This window comes from Musca domestica, unplaced genomic scaffold, assembly GCF_030504385.1.
Source record: "Musca domestica strain aabys unplaced genomic scaffold, Musca_domestica.polishedcontigs.V.1.1 45, whole genome shotgun sequence".
Classification (NCBI taxonomy): domain Eukaryota; kingdom Metazoa; phylum Arthropoda; class Insecta; order Diptera; family Muscidae; genus Musca; species Musca domestica.
The window spans coordinates 3,156,518-3,170,893 of NW_026712335.1; the positions used below are offsets into that span (position 1 = coordinate 3,156,518).

The window sequence follows — 14,376 nt, forward strand, 5'->3', positions numbered from 1 at the left end:
ACATATAAACTTATTGTATAATCTTAAGTCTCACATACAAATTACTGAAATGAGAGAAACGTTTTGGGAGCTATCATAATTTAAATAAATAAATAATTTATATTTAGGCAATAAATAATTAAATCAAATAAATAAATTATTAGGAAATCGAAACACAGGCAAGTAGCTACGAACAGGTGTTATTGGGTAGGTAAAGGGACATAAATTCAAGCATTAGTTTAGCAAAGCACTAGAAAGAATTGGGGATTAGAAATTCTCCACAATTACGGGATGCCAGACATCGGATACCTCGGTATCCTCCTGGGGATATGAAGTATCTGGTGTCGGGGCATCAATGGGGAAAAATCTACTACTACTACTACTATCGGTATGGGATGTAACTCTACTACCATCACCAGCAGCACCGTAACCAATCCTACGCTCATTTTGGTGTCTTGTGTGTGTGTGTCGATCGGGAGTTTGGGGTTGTTGATAGATTGTGGCCGGTACTGCATTGGGTATTTTGTGTGAATACAGTTGGGTCGAGGAGAGATGATATGGAGGTTTTGTTGAAACTCGCACGCGCCTTGTTGCCAGGGTGCTGGAAGGCCTAGGAGATACAGATGTCGACGTCGTTGTGGCTGCTGTACCTCCCGTCGTTGTAATGGTTTGAATTTTCCGATTATATTCAAAGAAATCAATTATGGGATGATAACTATAGTTTATACGTTTGGGTGGATGTGAAGAAGATTTTGCTGGGCCACCACTGCTGCTAATGGTTGCAGCCGTGGGCGAATAATACGAAGTCAAATTTAATTTGGCCTTGTAGGTATTGCGAAAAACATTCGAAGTTATAGACGGTATAACCTTGCGCTTCGATGACGTCTCAGAGTATTCGGTCGTTTCGGCGATCGTAGTCGGTGCTGCGGTGGTGGTGGTGGTCGCTTTCGCTCCCGTGATCCGTAACCTTGGCTTGGACTTGGACCGTCCGCCTGCAGCATGGGTGTAGTAATGGGTTGGTAGTGATGCTGTACGGATGGCTGATGTTGGTGTTGGCTGGGGTATTGATGGTTCGAATAGTGCTGCTCCATCACCGGCAGCCGCTGCTGGTAGGGTGTCTGTGGCGGCGAGGCGGATATCCGTGATGGCTGGGGACTTTTGGTGGGCATTGGTATCAGTGCGTGGTCGTCCTGTAGTTGAGACATGGTGTAGTGTTTCGGATGGCTGGGCACGAATGGTTCCGGTGCTGGAGGTGATGGCCGTAGTACTGTCGTTGCTACCGCCTGTGTGGATAACAGAATAAAGAGGTTTAATTTTAGTGTGCTGAGTGCGATCTTGCTTGCCATTGGGTGTGCCATAGACGTTTACCTCTCGTACGGCGTGGTGTTCACTGGGCGAGAACTCCAAATCCGATTGATAGTCGTTGTTGAAACTCTTGTGAGGTCGGCGTCGGGCCAATTCTCGTAAAATTTTATTTGACGAGCTGGCAGAGGAGGATGAGGAAGCAGATGAAGAAAGCGATGGTGAGGGACCCGGTGCAGAGGGTTTGAAAATATTGCTTGAATCACGTGTCAATTTATAGGGATACTGTCCAAATTCATCGTTATCGGGAGGACTCAAATAAGATCCCACTGTGGGACTGGGCACCTTGGTCTTGACCTTATTGCTGCCACCCGATAACAATTCATTGGCATCGAAACTTGTATCGTGTTTGTAGTGGTGATAATTGCGGATATTGAAAGCCAAATCATCGTCATCTTCTTCCTCATCATCCTCGGTGTAGTCAAAGGAATCGGGGCGATAAACCTCCTGTGGTTTCTGCGGAATGGGAGTAAAATCCTTTTTGGTAAATGTGCCACCCACAGCTGCGGCAAATTGTTGTTGACGTATGCCATTGATTTGACACGAACAGCAGGTGGGTACTTTGAAAATATCGACATGAAGACCGCGGGTCTTGTCCCAGCTCAGCAAACGGTGATAGTTGTATACTTGGGAGCAATACGATTTATAGCTGGAAGACAGGTATGAGCAGGTCTCTTGGGGATTTCTGGGGTAGGGAAAGGCAATTTATTTTTCAGAAAAAATATTTTGAGCCATTCTCATAACTTACGTGCATTTTTCCAATCTCAAAGTCTGGGTATGCTTGCCGGTGTTGACAATGAATTTCCATTCGCCAGAAGCGGAACGGGCCTTTTGAGGTCTGGCATAACGTATAATGCTCTGACACAACCCAGAGTGGACCTCATTTGTATCTTGGCGCCTGGAAGAAATATCAAATCCTTTGTATTTTATTCTTCATCGCATTACTCAAACTTACCTCTTCTTGCCCTGATGGAAATCCTCAAAATCATCACCGAATTCCGCACTGTACTGCTTGTCAGTATATTCCGCCAATAGGGCAGTCATTGCATTACGATGTCTCCGAATGCTGCCCATTATCAGATCCCTATTTTATTCAAACAAAATTTAAGGGAAACAAAAGAATTTAAAACCATGAACTCTTAAACTATTGCTTCAAAGAAACCTTTTACCAGGTGTCAATTATTTCTTTTCAGTTTAATTTTGCGGTGCAGTGCCATTTGCCTCTTGGAACCACTTGCCCGGTTAATAAAAGCTTTTGGGGTTCTTGGGATTCTTCGCAGTTTGTGGTTCTGCGGGGGCTTTAGGATTTGTTGGGGGTTTTGGGATTTAGTTTGGGTTTTGGATAGGATTTCCCCGACAACCATCTAAGCATGGACGGAATTTACACAATAATATAAAATGGGTTTTACTTAAATATATTGGATTTTTATTTAACTTAAATGCAGGAGGTGTTGTTGTTTTTGTTTGTACTTAAGAATAAATTATTTTGTTTGTTTTTTTTTATAAAGAACATATTTACCAAAAATAAATCAAAGTAGTGCACTAGGATTATTTTAGAGAATTAATTTACCCTAACAAGAACGCTTTGATTTTCAGAAGATGTAAAATAATTTATTGTACAAAAAATAATAATATTCCAATTTTAGGCTTTATATGTTTTAAAGAGGGATAGCTTATTTTTTTATTTATTGAAAAGATGGAATAGTCCTTATATTCCTATGGTTAACAGTTTTTATACTCTCGTATGGGGGCATGTAAATGTATCTGACTGCATAATGACCAGTTTATTCTTGATCTGTATAAAATTCTCAGTCGAAATTCCACAAAATTATATTCAGAACTTTATATTATACTAGCTGAACCCGGTGCGCTTCGCTACCCCTTTTGATTTTATATGCATTCAAAATTTTATTTACGAATATATGTTGGATAAAGAAAAACAAATTTAAAAATTAAAAAAAATATTGCACTAATTTAATGCGTTAATAAACAAAATCATTACAAAAGCAGTAACATGACATGCATACACGAAGGGTTTGTCCTTCGGATTTATTTATTTCATAGCAAATACCAAGCGTGCAGGAAACTGCAATTTTTTTAAGTAGAGTGGCATTTCTATTGCAAGTAGTGAATTCGAGATAGCAACATACTTCGCCGTAATAAGCGTATTTCAAATAAATTGTTGTGTTGTTTTTTAGTGTTAGCCTAAGGCGTTGTGGGTCAGTGGTTCTTATTAAAATCATATCCCAATCTGATCCGATTTAAATATAATTTAAAAAAAATTACTTTTACACCAAACTCCGCCACACCTTTCATATTTAATTGAAATTGGTGCGTCAAATATGTGAAATCGGCCGAGAATATATATGGGAGCTATATCCAAATCTTAACTAATTTCCAATTAATTTATCACATTATTATTATAACAAAATTCCGCCACACATTCTGAATTTCATTGGAATCGGTCATATATATCGTGTTTGGTGCATAATATGTATGAAATCGGCCAAAATATTTATGTTAGCTATATCCAAACCTCAACTGATTTCAATATAATTGTGCAATTTTTGCTGGTGCCAGATTTTGTCTCTCTCGCTTTGGGTGCATCAAATATGTGAAATCGGCTGAGTATATATATGTAGCTATAATCACATCTGAGCGTATTTGAATATAATTTTTCAAATGTGCATCAAATATGTGAAATCGGCGGATAATATATATGGGAGCTATATCCAAATCTGAACCGATTTTAATATAATTTGACTAATTTATTTTCTAATCAAAATCCCGTTACATATTCCAAAATTCTTGGAAATCGAACATACATATCGTGTATGGTGCATAAAATACATGAAATTGGTCGAAAATATATATGAGAGCTATATCCAAATCTGAACCGATTTTAATATAATTTGACAAATGTATATTTGTTTTAATTTCCGCTACACATTTCAAATTTCATTGAAATTAGAGATACATAGCGTGTTTGGTGCATCAAATACATGAAATCGGTCGAAAATATATATGGGAGCTATATCCAAATCTGAACCGATTTCAATATAATTTGAAAAATTCATTTTTGCTCCCGATTCCGTTACTTATTTTAAATTTCATTAAATTTGGACATACATATCTTGTTTGGTCCACCAATCACATGAAATCGGCCGAAAATGTATATGGGAGCTATATCCAAATCTGAACCGATTTCAATATAATTTGGGAAATAATTTTTTTTAGATAAAATCTATCACACGTTTCAAATTTCATTGAAATTGGGGATACATAGCGTGTTTGGTGCATCAAATGCTTGAAATCGGCCGAAAATATATATGGGAGCTATATCCAAATCTGAACCGATTTCAATATAATTTGACAAATTTATTTTCGGATCAAATCCCGTCGCATATTCCAAATTTCATTGGAATCGAACATTCATATTGTGTTTGAGGCATCAAATGAACGAAATCGGTCGAAAATATATATGGGAGCTATATCTAAATCTGAACCGATTACAATATAATTTAGCAAACTTATTTTTGTTCCAAATTCCGTTACACATTCCAAATTTGGAGACTGTATCTTTAACCGATCAATAGATATGTGCATATAAAATCTAAATTTTGGGAGGTACCTCCGATTCTGATGCTATATCTCCAGTTCCAAGTGGAAATTCAAATATTTATATAGCCTATGTTACTTCAGGCGATGTTGCAGTATATATGGAAATTTCAGAAAAATCTATTCAGCAGTTTTCGAGTCCATAAATTACAAACAAACAAACAAACAAACAAACAAACGTACAAACATTTTCCTCTTTTATAGATATAGATTGAGAAAGTTAGGTTCCACTTCAAACTGTAGAATCAGAATTTGAAAGTATATGCCCCAATTCTAATCGAATTAGCAGTTATTATATTTTCCCGAAACTCTCTTTCCAACAAATTTTATAAATAATTGCACTATTTAGTATAGACGGTATAATATTTAATTTTGCCAACATTTTTAATATGTCTGTCATATAAATATAGGATTTTGGAGACCGTGCCGAGATTTTCCCAAAAACTTGGTTATACTTTAAGCTGCTCTTTTATTAAGGCCCTAAAATCCGATTATATAGAATACAAGTAAGCAAAGGTTATAGTATCGCGCGGGTTCGATCATATGATATCCTAAAACACACAATATGTTGGTAGCCGCCCTTATGTCAAAATCCACTTTGGAAGATTTTGTTTTTGAAATGATGTCATAGAGCACCGCCCATATGTTCTTGACCAGGGCATTTGCACAATATTTATTTTTATTTATTTATTTATTTATTTATTTTTTGTTACATTTGAACCCTTGAATGTGCCTCTCCAAAAACAATATACTTTAATTCTGACCCTAACCCTACACCCATGCAAAATTTCTTGACGATCGGACGATAATTGGGTCGTGTAGGTCCTCGTTTTGGTATGGCCCCCATGTAGCAGTACACCCCCCCCCCCCATTATTCGGAATTGTTTCAAATTTGGTATTTAAAGTTCGTAATGGATACTACAACCTACGACCGAAAATTTTTTGTGCAAGTCCACGTCTTCGTACAGCCCTCATATAACGGTAACACTCGATATTTGGCATTTTGATAATTTCAGCGATATTATTCACCGGAATTGTTTCAAATTTGGTATATGAAGTTCGTAATGGATACTACAGTCTATGGGAGAAGATTGTCTGTGCAGGTCCACATCTTCTTTTAACCCCCATATAACGGTACCTCACCATATTCAGTATTTTGATGATTTTAGCGACATTATTCACCGGAACTGTTTCAAATTTGGTATTTGAAGTTCGTAATGGATACTAAAGCCTATGAAAGAAGATTGTCTGTGCCGGTCCACGTCTTCTTATAGCCCCCATATAACGGTAGCTCACCATATGCACCATATTTTGATTATTTTAGCGACAATATTCACCGGAATTGTTCCAAATTTGCTATTTGAAGTTCATAATGGATACTACAGCCTAAGACAGAAAATTGTCTTTGCTGGTCCACGTCTTCATATAGCAGTACCTCTCGATATTTGGTACTTTGATGCTTTTAGCGACATTATTCATCGGAATTGCTTTAAATCTGATATTTGTAGTTCGTAATGGATACTACAGCTTATGACAGAAAATTGTCGGTGCAGGTCCACGTTTTGGTATAGCCCCCATATAATAGTACCTTCCTATATTCGGTATGTTGATGGTGCAGGTTACATTCGCTATTTTTAAGATTTTAAATTATGAAAATTCCCAAATTCGCTCCAAATGGAGGGTATTCAAAGTTCGGCCCGGCAGCTTTTTAACTTGTCTTAGATTTTATCCTTTTCAGGCAAGAAATCATTCCGAGTTGATGAGAATTGTGAAAATCAGTTCAGTTTCTTTTACATATATATTGTACCTATTTCACTATATATCCGATATCTTGGCTATCAGCATTACTGTAATGGTTAGAAGTGACTGATTTCTCCGCAATACAAAATGTTCGCGATTTATTGGACCTTTTCATATATTTTTGGGCATAAAAATTATGGCTTATTTTACCCGCTATATATTGTCCAATGATCGTACAAATTGCTAGGTTCAGCCCTAAAATCTAACTTCATTCAAAATTCCGCGTCGATTGTTCTATAATTGTGGTCTGTAGAGCAACAGCAAAATTAGGAAATTTTTCCTATTTTTTGGTTCATTTTAACCCCTAAACATTTTGCGATCATCTCTAAAAACAACAGGCTTCTATTCCGACCCAATCCCCCCGCCCCAATTTTCAATCTCGTGAGCTTGATGACAAATTAACATTGACAGACGGACGGACGGCGAGCTAGGAAGATCCATACATAGTTCCTTATGTCGGGGACCAATATTTCGAGGTGTTACATAATTTTTGGCCCAATCAAACTTTTAATAGTGTTGTAGGGTATAAAACACATTATGTTCTGCAGAAGATATAAGAAAAATCCTTAATTCTCGACAATACTATTTAAAATCTTATTTCTTCAAAGCGTATTCTTATGAAAATCCAATCTATATTCTGAAAAATCCATGAATTATATGCATTCTGGGGGTATTTTGAAAATTCCAAGATTTTCAGCCAGAAAGGAAGGAAGTAGAGGAATTTAAAAAAAACAAATTCTACATTTTTAGAAAAATGCTCGAATTTTGTATGTCAAATCTTCCAGTATAATTATCTGAGAGATATTAGAAGCCCATTTTCAACACCAACAATTCTACGGACCTAAAATTTTCGTTCGGACTCTAGAGTGATTTCCACAGACGGAATCTAATGCCGATATATTTTTTTGGTTTCTATATGGTTGGTAGGCGCAGGTGTAGTGCAGAAAAATAATGGATATTATAAAATAGAGCGACTGAAGGTTAATTTTCTTAAGAAAAATATTCCCTGACTTGTTGCCAATAATATTGGTGAAGACACAATATATCTGAAAAGCATGGATTCCAAGGAATCGCATATTTTCTGAAAATATAAAAAAATGGACGCAACTTTCCCGACCTATTTCGGTTGTCTTCCAATCAAACTTCCAAAACTCCAAAGTACGTACCAAAATTTTTATTTCCATTTTTTTGGGTTTTCCTGTAGTTATGAATATATAATGAATTTTGTCGTGTAGTGCAGTTATTAAAGAAATATATATAATGCCTGGAGTTACATAAACTGGTAAGGATTTGAGTTAACCATGAACCAAGGAAAGGACAACAGCGTTGCATATAAAAAAGTTTATGTACCGAAACCAACTTTATAGTATTTTAAATTCCTAAACGGACTTTTAAATTCCTAAACGGACTTTTAAAGCTTAGAAATCTTAAAGCGATTTACAAAACAAGAGCACGATTGTATGTCAAAGCGTTAAAAAGGAAGAATTTTAACTTCTCAAAACCAAAGCATTCCAAAAATAATAAAAAAAAAATAAAAATAAATAATAATAATCTCAATTATTTCCAAAAAAGTAATTTTAAACTAACTACTTATATAACTTAACTCTAAAGAAATAAATAAATAAACCCAAAAACTAAAAAAAAAGAAAAATTAAAATATGCATCCATCCGAAATTCCATAAAACCATTTACCCCGGCTTCAAAACTCTGTTATTGTTTTTCATCATAGCTTACATGGGATAGTCTTCAGTTCGAATGCACATCGATGCTGTGAAACGTTCACATTTTTTGGGCGGCGTAACACCGCTGCCCTGTTGGGGTCGTGTGCGTATCTGTTTGGGAGGTACACGTTTACCTTTGGCGGGACGTATTAATTTGTTGGCCGCAACGCGATAACGTGGTCCAGCAATTAATTCTTCGGGTGTGGGTAAAAGTTCTCCGTCGGGATTGGAATTCTCTGAGGACTCCTCTCTCTCCTGGGGTTCATCTTCATCGTTCAGTACAATTTCCGTACCATTTAAACTGGCAAATGCCAAATCCTCAACTATCTGATAGGGCTCCAAGTCGGGATTTGCTTCATTGGATGGTTTTTGCTCCACTTCTACGGGGGTGGTTGTGGTCAGCGGTGTTAGGGTTGTTTCTTTGGGTGTGGCAAATGCAGTGGTATTCAGCTTCAAGGTACGCCCACCCAAACCTCTCTGCAAATCAGCCTCATTTATGGAGGCCGGCACTGAACGTATCAGTTTATGGACAAAGGCACGATTTTCAGTAGCCCTTCGGGTGCGTCTAAGAGGAATGGGGGTTGTTGTTGATTTAGTGGTTGGTACCTTGCTGCTGTCTTCTTCTGTATTAAGTGTTGGAATATTGCCCTTAATTAATTCCAATGTCGGGACATCTTTTTGCAGCTCATGGTTGATCTTCAGTGGATCATCCACAATAACCTCGGCAGCAGCATCTTCAATGGGAATATCTGTTTTCTTTTCTTTCGGTTTTTCCTTTTCAGTATCCTTAGTTTGTTTCAAAATTTCTGTGTTGTTGTTTTTGTTGCTTTCCTCCTTTACAACAAGTAATTCCTTATTGATTTCCATGGGATCTAAAAATTCCTCCGGCATATCCTCCATAAAATCTTCCATATCATCACCTTCTTCTTCTTCCTTGGATGCATCGGCTGCGGTGTAGGGCAGCGTACCAATACCCTCATTATTTTCCTCCTCTGCCAATTCTGTTGAAGTCAATTCCAATTTCCTTCTATCTGCCGAAGATTTGGTTTTACCGAAATTTGCCAAATCCTGAATGCTATAGTCAAACTCAATATATTTCTTGGCCGAATTCTTGACCAAATTGGCAATGTCATAGACAACGGGTAGAATTAGGCTCTTGTCGTCACCGAACATCATGCGCACCTAAAAAAACAGTCATTAATAAAACCAGATATTCCAAAATCTCAAAAAACACCCACCTGATCCAAACGCAATTCATTTCCCTTCTTTGCACTAAACTGTGCCGTTATCAATGCGGACAGGGCCAGCTTTTGCTGCTTGGATAAAACTCTCAAAATTGGCATAACTTCAATGAATTTCTGCCTCACAACTTTATTCGTCAGGGCCTTGGACAATGCCGTTCTCAACATTTTCTCACGCCAATCGTAACGTTGCATTTGATCATCGTCCTCCTCCAGGAAATCGATGTCATCATCGAAAGTTATGGAATTTTCTTTGGCGGCCGTTGTTGCCTTATTCAAAATATCGTGGTCGTTGTTATTTTCGTAACTCCAGTCGATTTCCTTCAAATCTCCAAAATCGAAATCCATTAAATCCTCATCCGATGCACTGACCAAATAGAGGACACAATATAGAATTGCCCAGAAGAGGCAACGAAATGATTGACCCATTTTCATTGTGTCTGAAAATAAATAGGAAAAAATTAACAAAAATTATTAATTTTTGAATAAATTAATTTTTTCCGACTTATTTAATTATAAAAAAATGTTTTTGCAATGATTCGAGAAAAGTATTTTCTGGGTGAATTAGCCGATTGACCCATTTTATGAATCATTTAAGAGCTTAACTCAAATGTAGTAAAAATTCTTAAATTCTGAATTCTTTTCTAGCATTTCTAGAGGTTGGTATTTTTACCCTGATTCCGAAAAAGAACATCAGATCACATTTTTTTAGTAAAATCAATTAAAAACAAGTAAGCAAAGGCTATAGTCGTGCGGGGACGACCATGTGATACCCTACAACACTACAATATGTTAGAAGCACCCTTATGTCCAAGTCCATTTTGGAAAATTTCGCTTTTGAAATTTTGTCATGGATCACTGCCCAGATATTGCCCTTACCATTTTGACCAGCGACATTTGCGCACTCCGTCGTGCTGTAAGTTGTTGTGTTCGATTTTACAGCTAAATATAATCCAATGGTCATCCAAGCTAGAATTCTTCCCTATCCTTAACTCTCTTCTCAGGTATGTCGATTGGCTTCAGTTGTGTGATCAGTAATTTTTTTCTGTTTTGGTTCATTTGAGCCTCTCAATATTTTGTAACTTCCAGAGCAAATAAAATCAATTTTTTGTCTGTTTTTTTATCCATTTCAAGTCCTAAATATATTTGCAATCATCTCCCCCAACAATAGACTTCTATTTTGATCATAACCCCACCATTTGAGCCTCTTAATATTTTGCGATCATCTCCAAAAGCAAGAAGCCGTTCTACATCTACAAATTTAGACCCATCTATATTATTTGCTTGTCTACGATGTGTATTTTTTGTGTATTTCGGATATCGCCTGTAAGTAATGCATTTATTTTTTCTCACAAAATTAGTGGTCCATTCTACCCGCTGTCCTTTGGTTTCTATTTGCGACTTTATAACGGCTGCAAAATCAGGAACATTTTCAGTGGTTGGTCCATTTCAACCCATAAATATATTGCGCTCATCTTTGAAAACAGTAGCTCTTCTGAGCCTCACCCTACCCTTGTGAAAATTTTCGTGAAGATCGGACGATAATTGCAATCTGTATATAATAACCCCAACCCGTGTTGTAGTTTGAAAAAATTTTACAAAATGTACATTTCAATATTATAAGTCAAATTGAAAAAATCGCATGCGATAAAAAAGATGAAAAAATAAACAAATGTCACAAAATGCTGCAAAATCTATAATAACACCATTATTGGCACATTTTTATGTGATTTTTTTTTAGATTTTGTTCTCTTATGCCAGGATGGCATTCTGAATTGACGAAATTTGTTAAAATCGGTCCAGCCATTCTTGTGATATAAGCATTTTAGCTAACATCCCCTTCCTTTGTATATATGTATTGTACATATTTCGCTATATATATATATCCGATATATTTACTACCGGCATCTACGTATCGGTCAGGATTGACCTGTTCGTTTATTTGTGATTTCGCCGGGATTAAAAATATTCGCGGTTTAATGGAAAATTTGATTTTATTTAACACAAGTGTCATGGCCTTTTCACCCACTAAATATTACACGATTACCATCAAAATTGGAAGACTTCTGCCCAGCCTTAAGCTCTAGCCACAAGCTAACTTCCGTGTCGATTGGTCTATAACTGCGACCAGTAGAGCAACTGCAAGATCAGGAATTTTTTCAGTTTTTGGTCCATTTCAACCCTAAAATATTATGCGATCATCTCCAAAAGAAATAGGGTTCTATTCTGGCCCAAACCCCACCTCCATTCTAAATTTCGTGAAGATCGGACCATAATTGCGACCTGTAGAGTGATTACAAATTAACATGGACAGACGGACGGATGGACATACATAGCTAGATCGACTCAGTATATACTTTCATATGTGGGAAATTAATATTTCGAGGTGTTACATAATTTTTAGCCAAATCAAACTTATAATACCCCCAACACATAGTGTTGTAGGGTATACAAATTGGCCAAGATTCTCGCAATAACTAAAATTGGAGGTATTTTTAAATAAAGCTGTACCAAAGCGGGGACCTCTATTAGTAATTATTTGCCAATAGCGTTTCTACATAATAGGAGCTCAAAATACCAAAATATGGTGAAATATGACAAAATATAAAAATATCCTTCTACAGGGTCAATACCTAAAAGCAAAATGGCTCTTGAGATGAACATATCGCAATATTCGGCAAATATTGAAAAATGAGTAAAGCCTTTGAAATTCCAAAAAGTGCAACAACTTATACCGCAACAGAAAGAAAATAGCTGCTTCGCTTGGCCGGAAGTGTTGAACTGTCGAACTTAGCAGTTGTCCAGCAGTTTGTAAACAAACAAAATTATCGTGTTTACTTGCCTAAGAGGTCAGCTGAAAATGTGCACCTTTGGTTGGCCACCAGAACTCAAGCGCTGGCCATGGTGATGGTATGGGCCGCCATAGCAGCCGATTTTCGCTCTGCGCTCATATTAATCGACCATGGCATCAGAATAAATGCCGAATATTATCGCGAAAATATTCTGGAGGGTGTATTAAAGCCTTGAGCACGCAAATATTTTGGCCGCAGACCTTGGACATTCCAACGGGACTCAACTTAATGGTGACAAAATGAGGTTCCTCGCTTCATTTCCAACGCACGATGACCACCAAAATTTCCGGATACCAATCCGTTGGACTATTGTGTCTGGAATATTTTGGAAAGCAAGATTGGCACAAAACAATACCATCACCGGGACTGGGCCAAAATACCGCAGAGCAATATTTGGGCAGCGTGTGGCGGTTTCATTGGCCGTTTTAAGGCCTCAATTCGTGCCAGAGGTGACCAATTCGAACAAATCTAAACTTATTCTAAAATTTGAAGCTATTTCCGACATTTTTGGTTTCATTCAATAAAAGGAAAAAATTATGCCGTTTGCATTTGTTGTAGTTTTTTTCTTACACCCTGTATTAAGAGCCATATTTAAACTTTGACCGATTATCACAAATATAAAAAGAATTTGTCCTTAAGTCAAACAAATGATTTGTTCAAAATTTCATCTTGATCGGAAAACCAATTCTTTTATTTTTATCTGCAATATTACCGAAGACACTATGTACCTAAAATGAACGGATTCTGGGCTATCATAATCTGAAATTTTCCAAAAGTGATGAAGAGGGGGAAACTTGGCCTCTTTATTTTGGTTACTTATCGATGTAAATTTTCAAATTCAGAATCTGCTGCATTTTCGTCGCAGTTAGTTTCTGTGTTATACAGTGTAATAATTCTGTACAATTGCCACCAACATGTTGTACCGTTAAGTGCTGTTCGCAAAATTTTTAATTTTTTTTTTTCAATTTTCAAAATTTCAATAAAATTCCGTCTTATTTACACAAAGTGTGACTATCATGCAAAAATACATACGATTTTCAAAAAAAGATTATCGAAGGAAATTTTAGCATTGTTAGACAAAGCTAAATAATATTTTTAAGAACCCTGGCTCTATAGTACAATATTTTGCACATTTTTTGTATATGTTATGACTCTAGCCTTAAAACTTAAAAATTTATGTCCGATCAGTTTTTAGAACATTTTTGTTAAGAATTTCTAGAAGCCGCTAACCTAACCACCAACACATGCCAAATTTCAAGATTCTGGCCCGAGCCTTTTCTTCTTGGTTTTGATGAGGCAATCAGTCACTCATCTTTTACAACCCCATCTGCTCGAAAAATAGTCCTCATATAAGGCTGTACATTTAAGTGTTTAGTGCAATTAAGGATTTAATACTTGTTAGTACTTAGTACTTTTTAATAAAAATTTCCACACAGTTCATAACCCTTAGACACCTTTGACAAAAATAAAATTTAAGAACTCCGTCTCTTCTTCTTTACATTAAGAAAATTCTTGTAATTTTTTTCTGCACCAATAATGTGCTATTTTAGTAAATAATTTTCGCATATAATTTTAGCATTGTCAGACAAATTTCAGGATTTTCAGAATTCTGGCTCTGTAGTACAATATTTTGTACTCTTTAGTACATTTTCTGTATGTGTTTTCACAAGCGCCACCATATATAATATACCTCCCCAATAGTGACCCACATGGAATATTTTATGATTCTAGCCTTAAAACTTTAATATAAGATTAAAAAATTTAACGCTAACATACATACCAAGATTCTGGTCGAAATATTTT

The 14,376-nt window shown here is 36.4% G+C and overlaps 1 protein-coding gene across 1 annotated transcript in view; it reads right to left on the bottom strand.

Annotated features, from left to right (window-relative positions):
- LOC131804533 (neurotrophin 1-like) overlaps positions 1–14,376 on the bottom strand; it is a 41,953-nt gene continuing 27,577 nt past the window's right edge. Inside the window, exons 2-6 of the mRNA XM_059127523.1 lie at positions 9,719–10,161; positions 8,494–9,662; positions 2,297–2,425; positions 2,090–2,239; positions 1–2,026 (exon numbers count right to left, since the gene is read on the bottom strand). Coding sequence (XP_058983506.1) covers positions 247–2,026; positions 2,090–2,239; positions 2,297–2,425; positions 8,494–9,662; positions 9,719–10,156 — 3,666 coding nt within the window. The 5' untranslated portion in view covers positions 10,157–10,161 and the 3' untranslated portion in view covers positions 1–246. The remainder of the gene's footprint in view (positions 2,027–2,089; positions 2,240–2,296; positions 2,426–8,493; positions 9,663–9,718; positions 10,162–14,376) is intronic.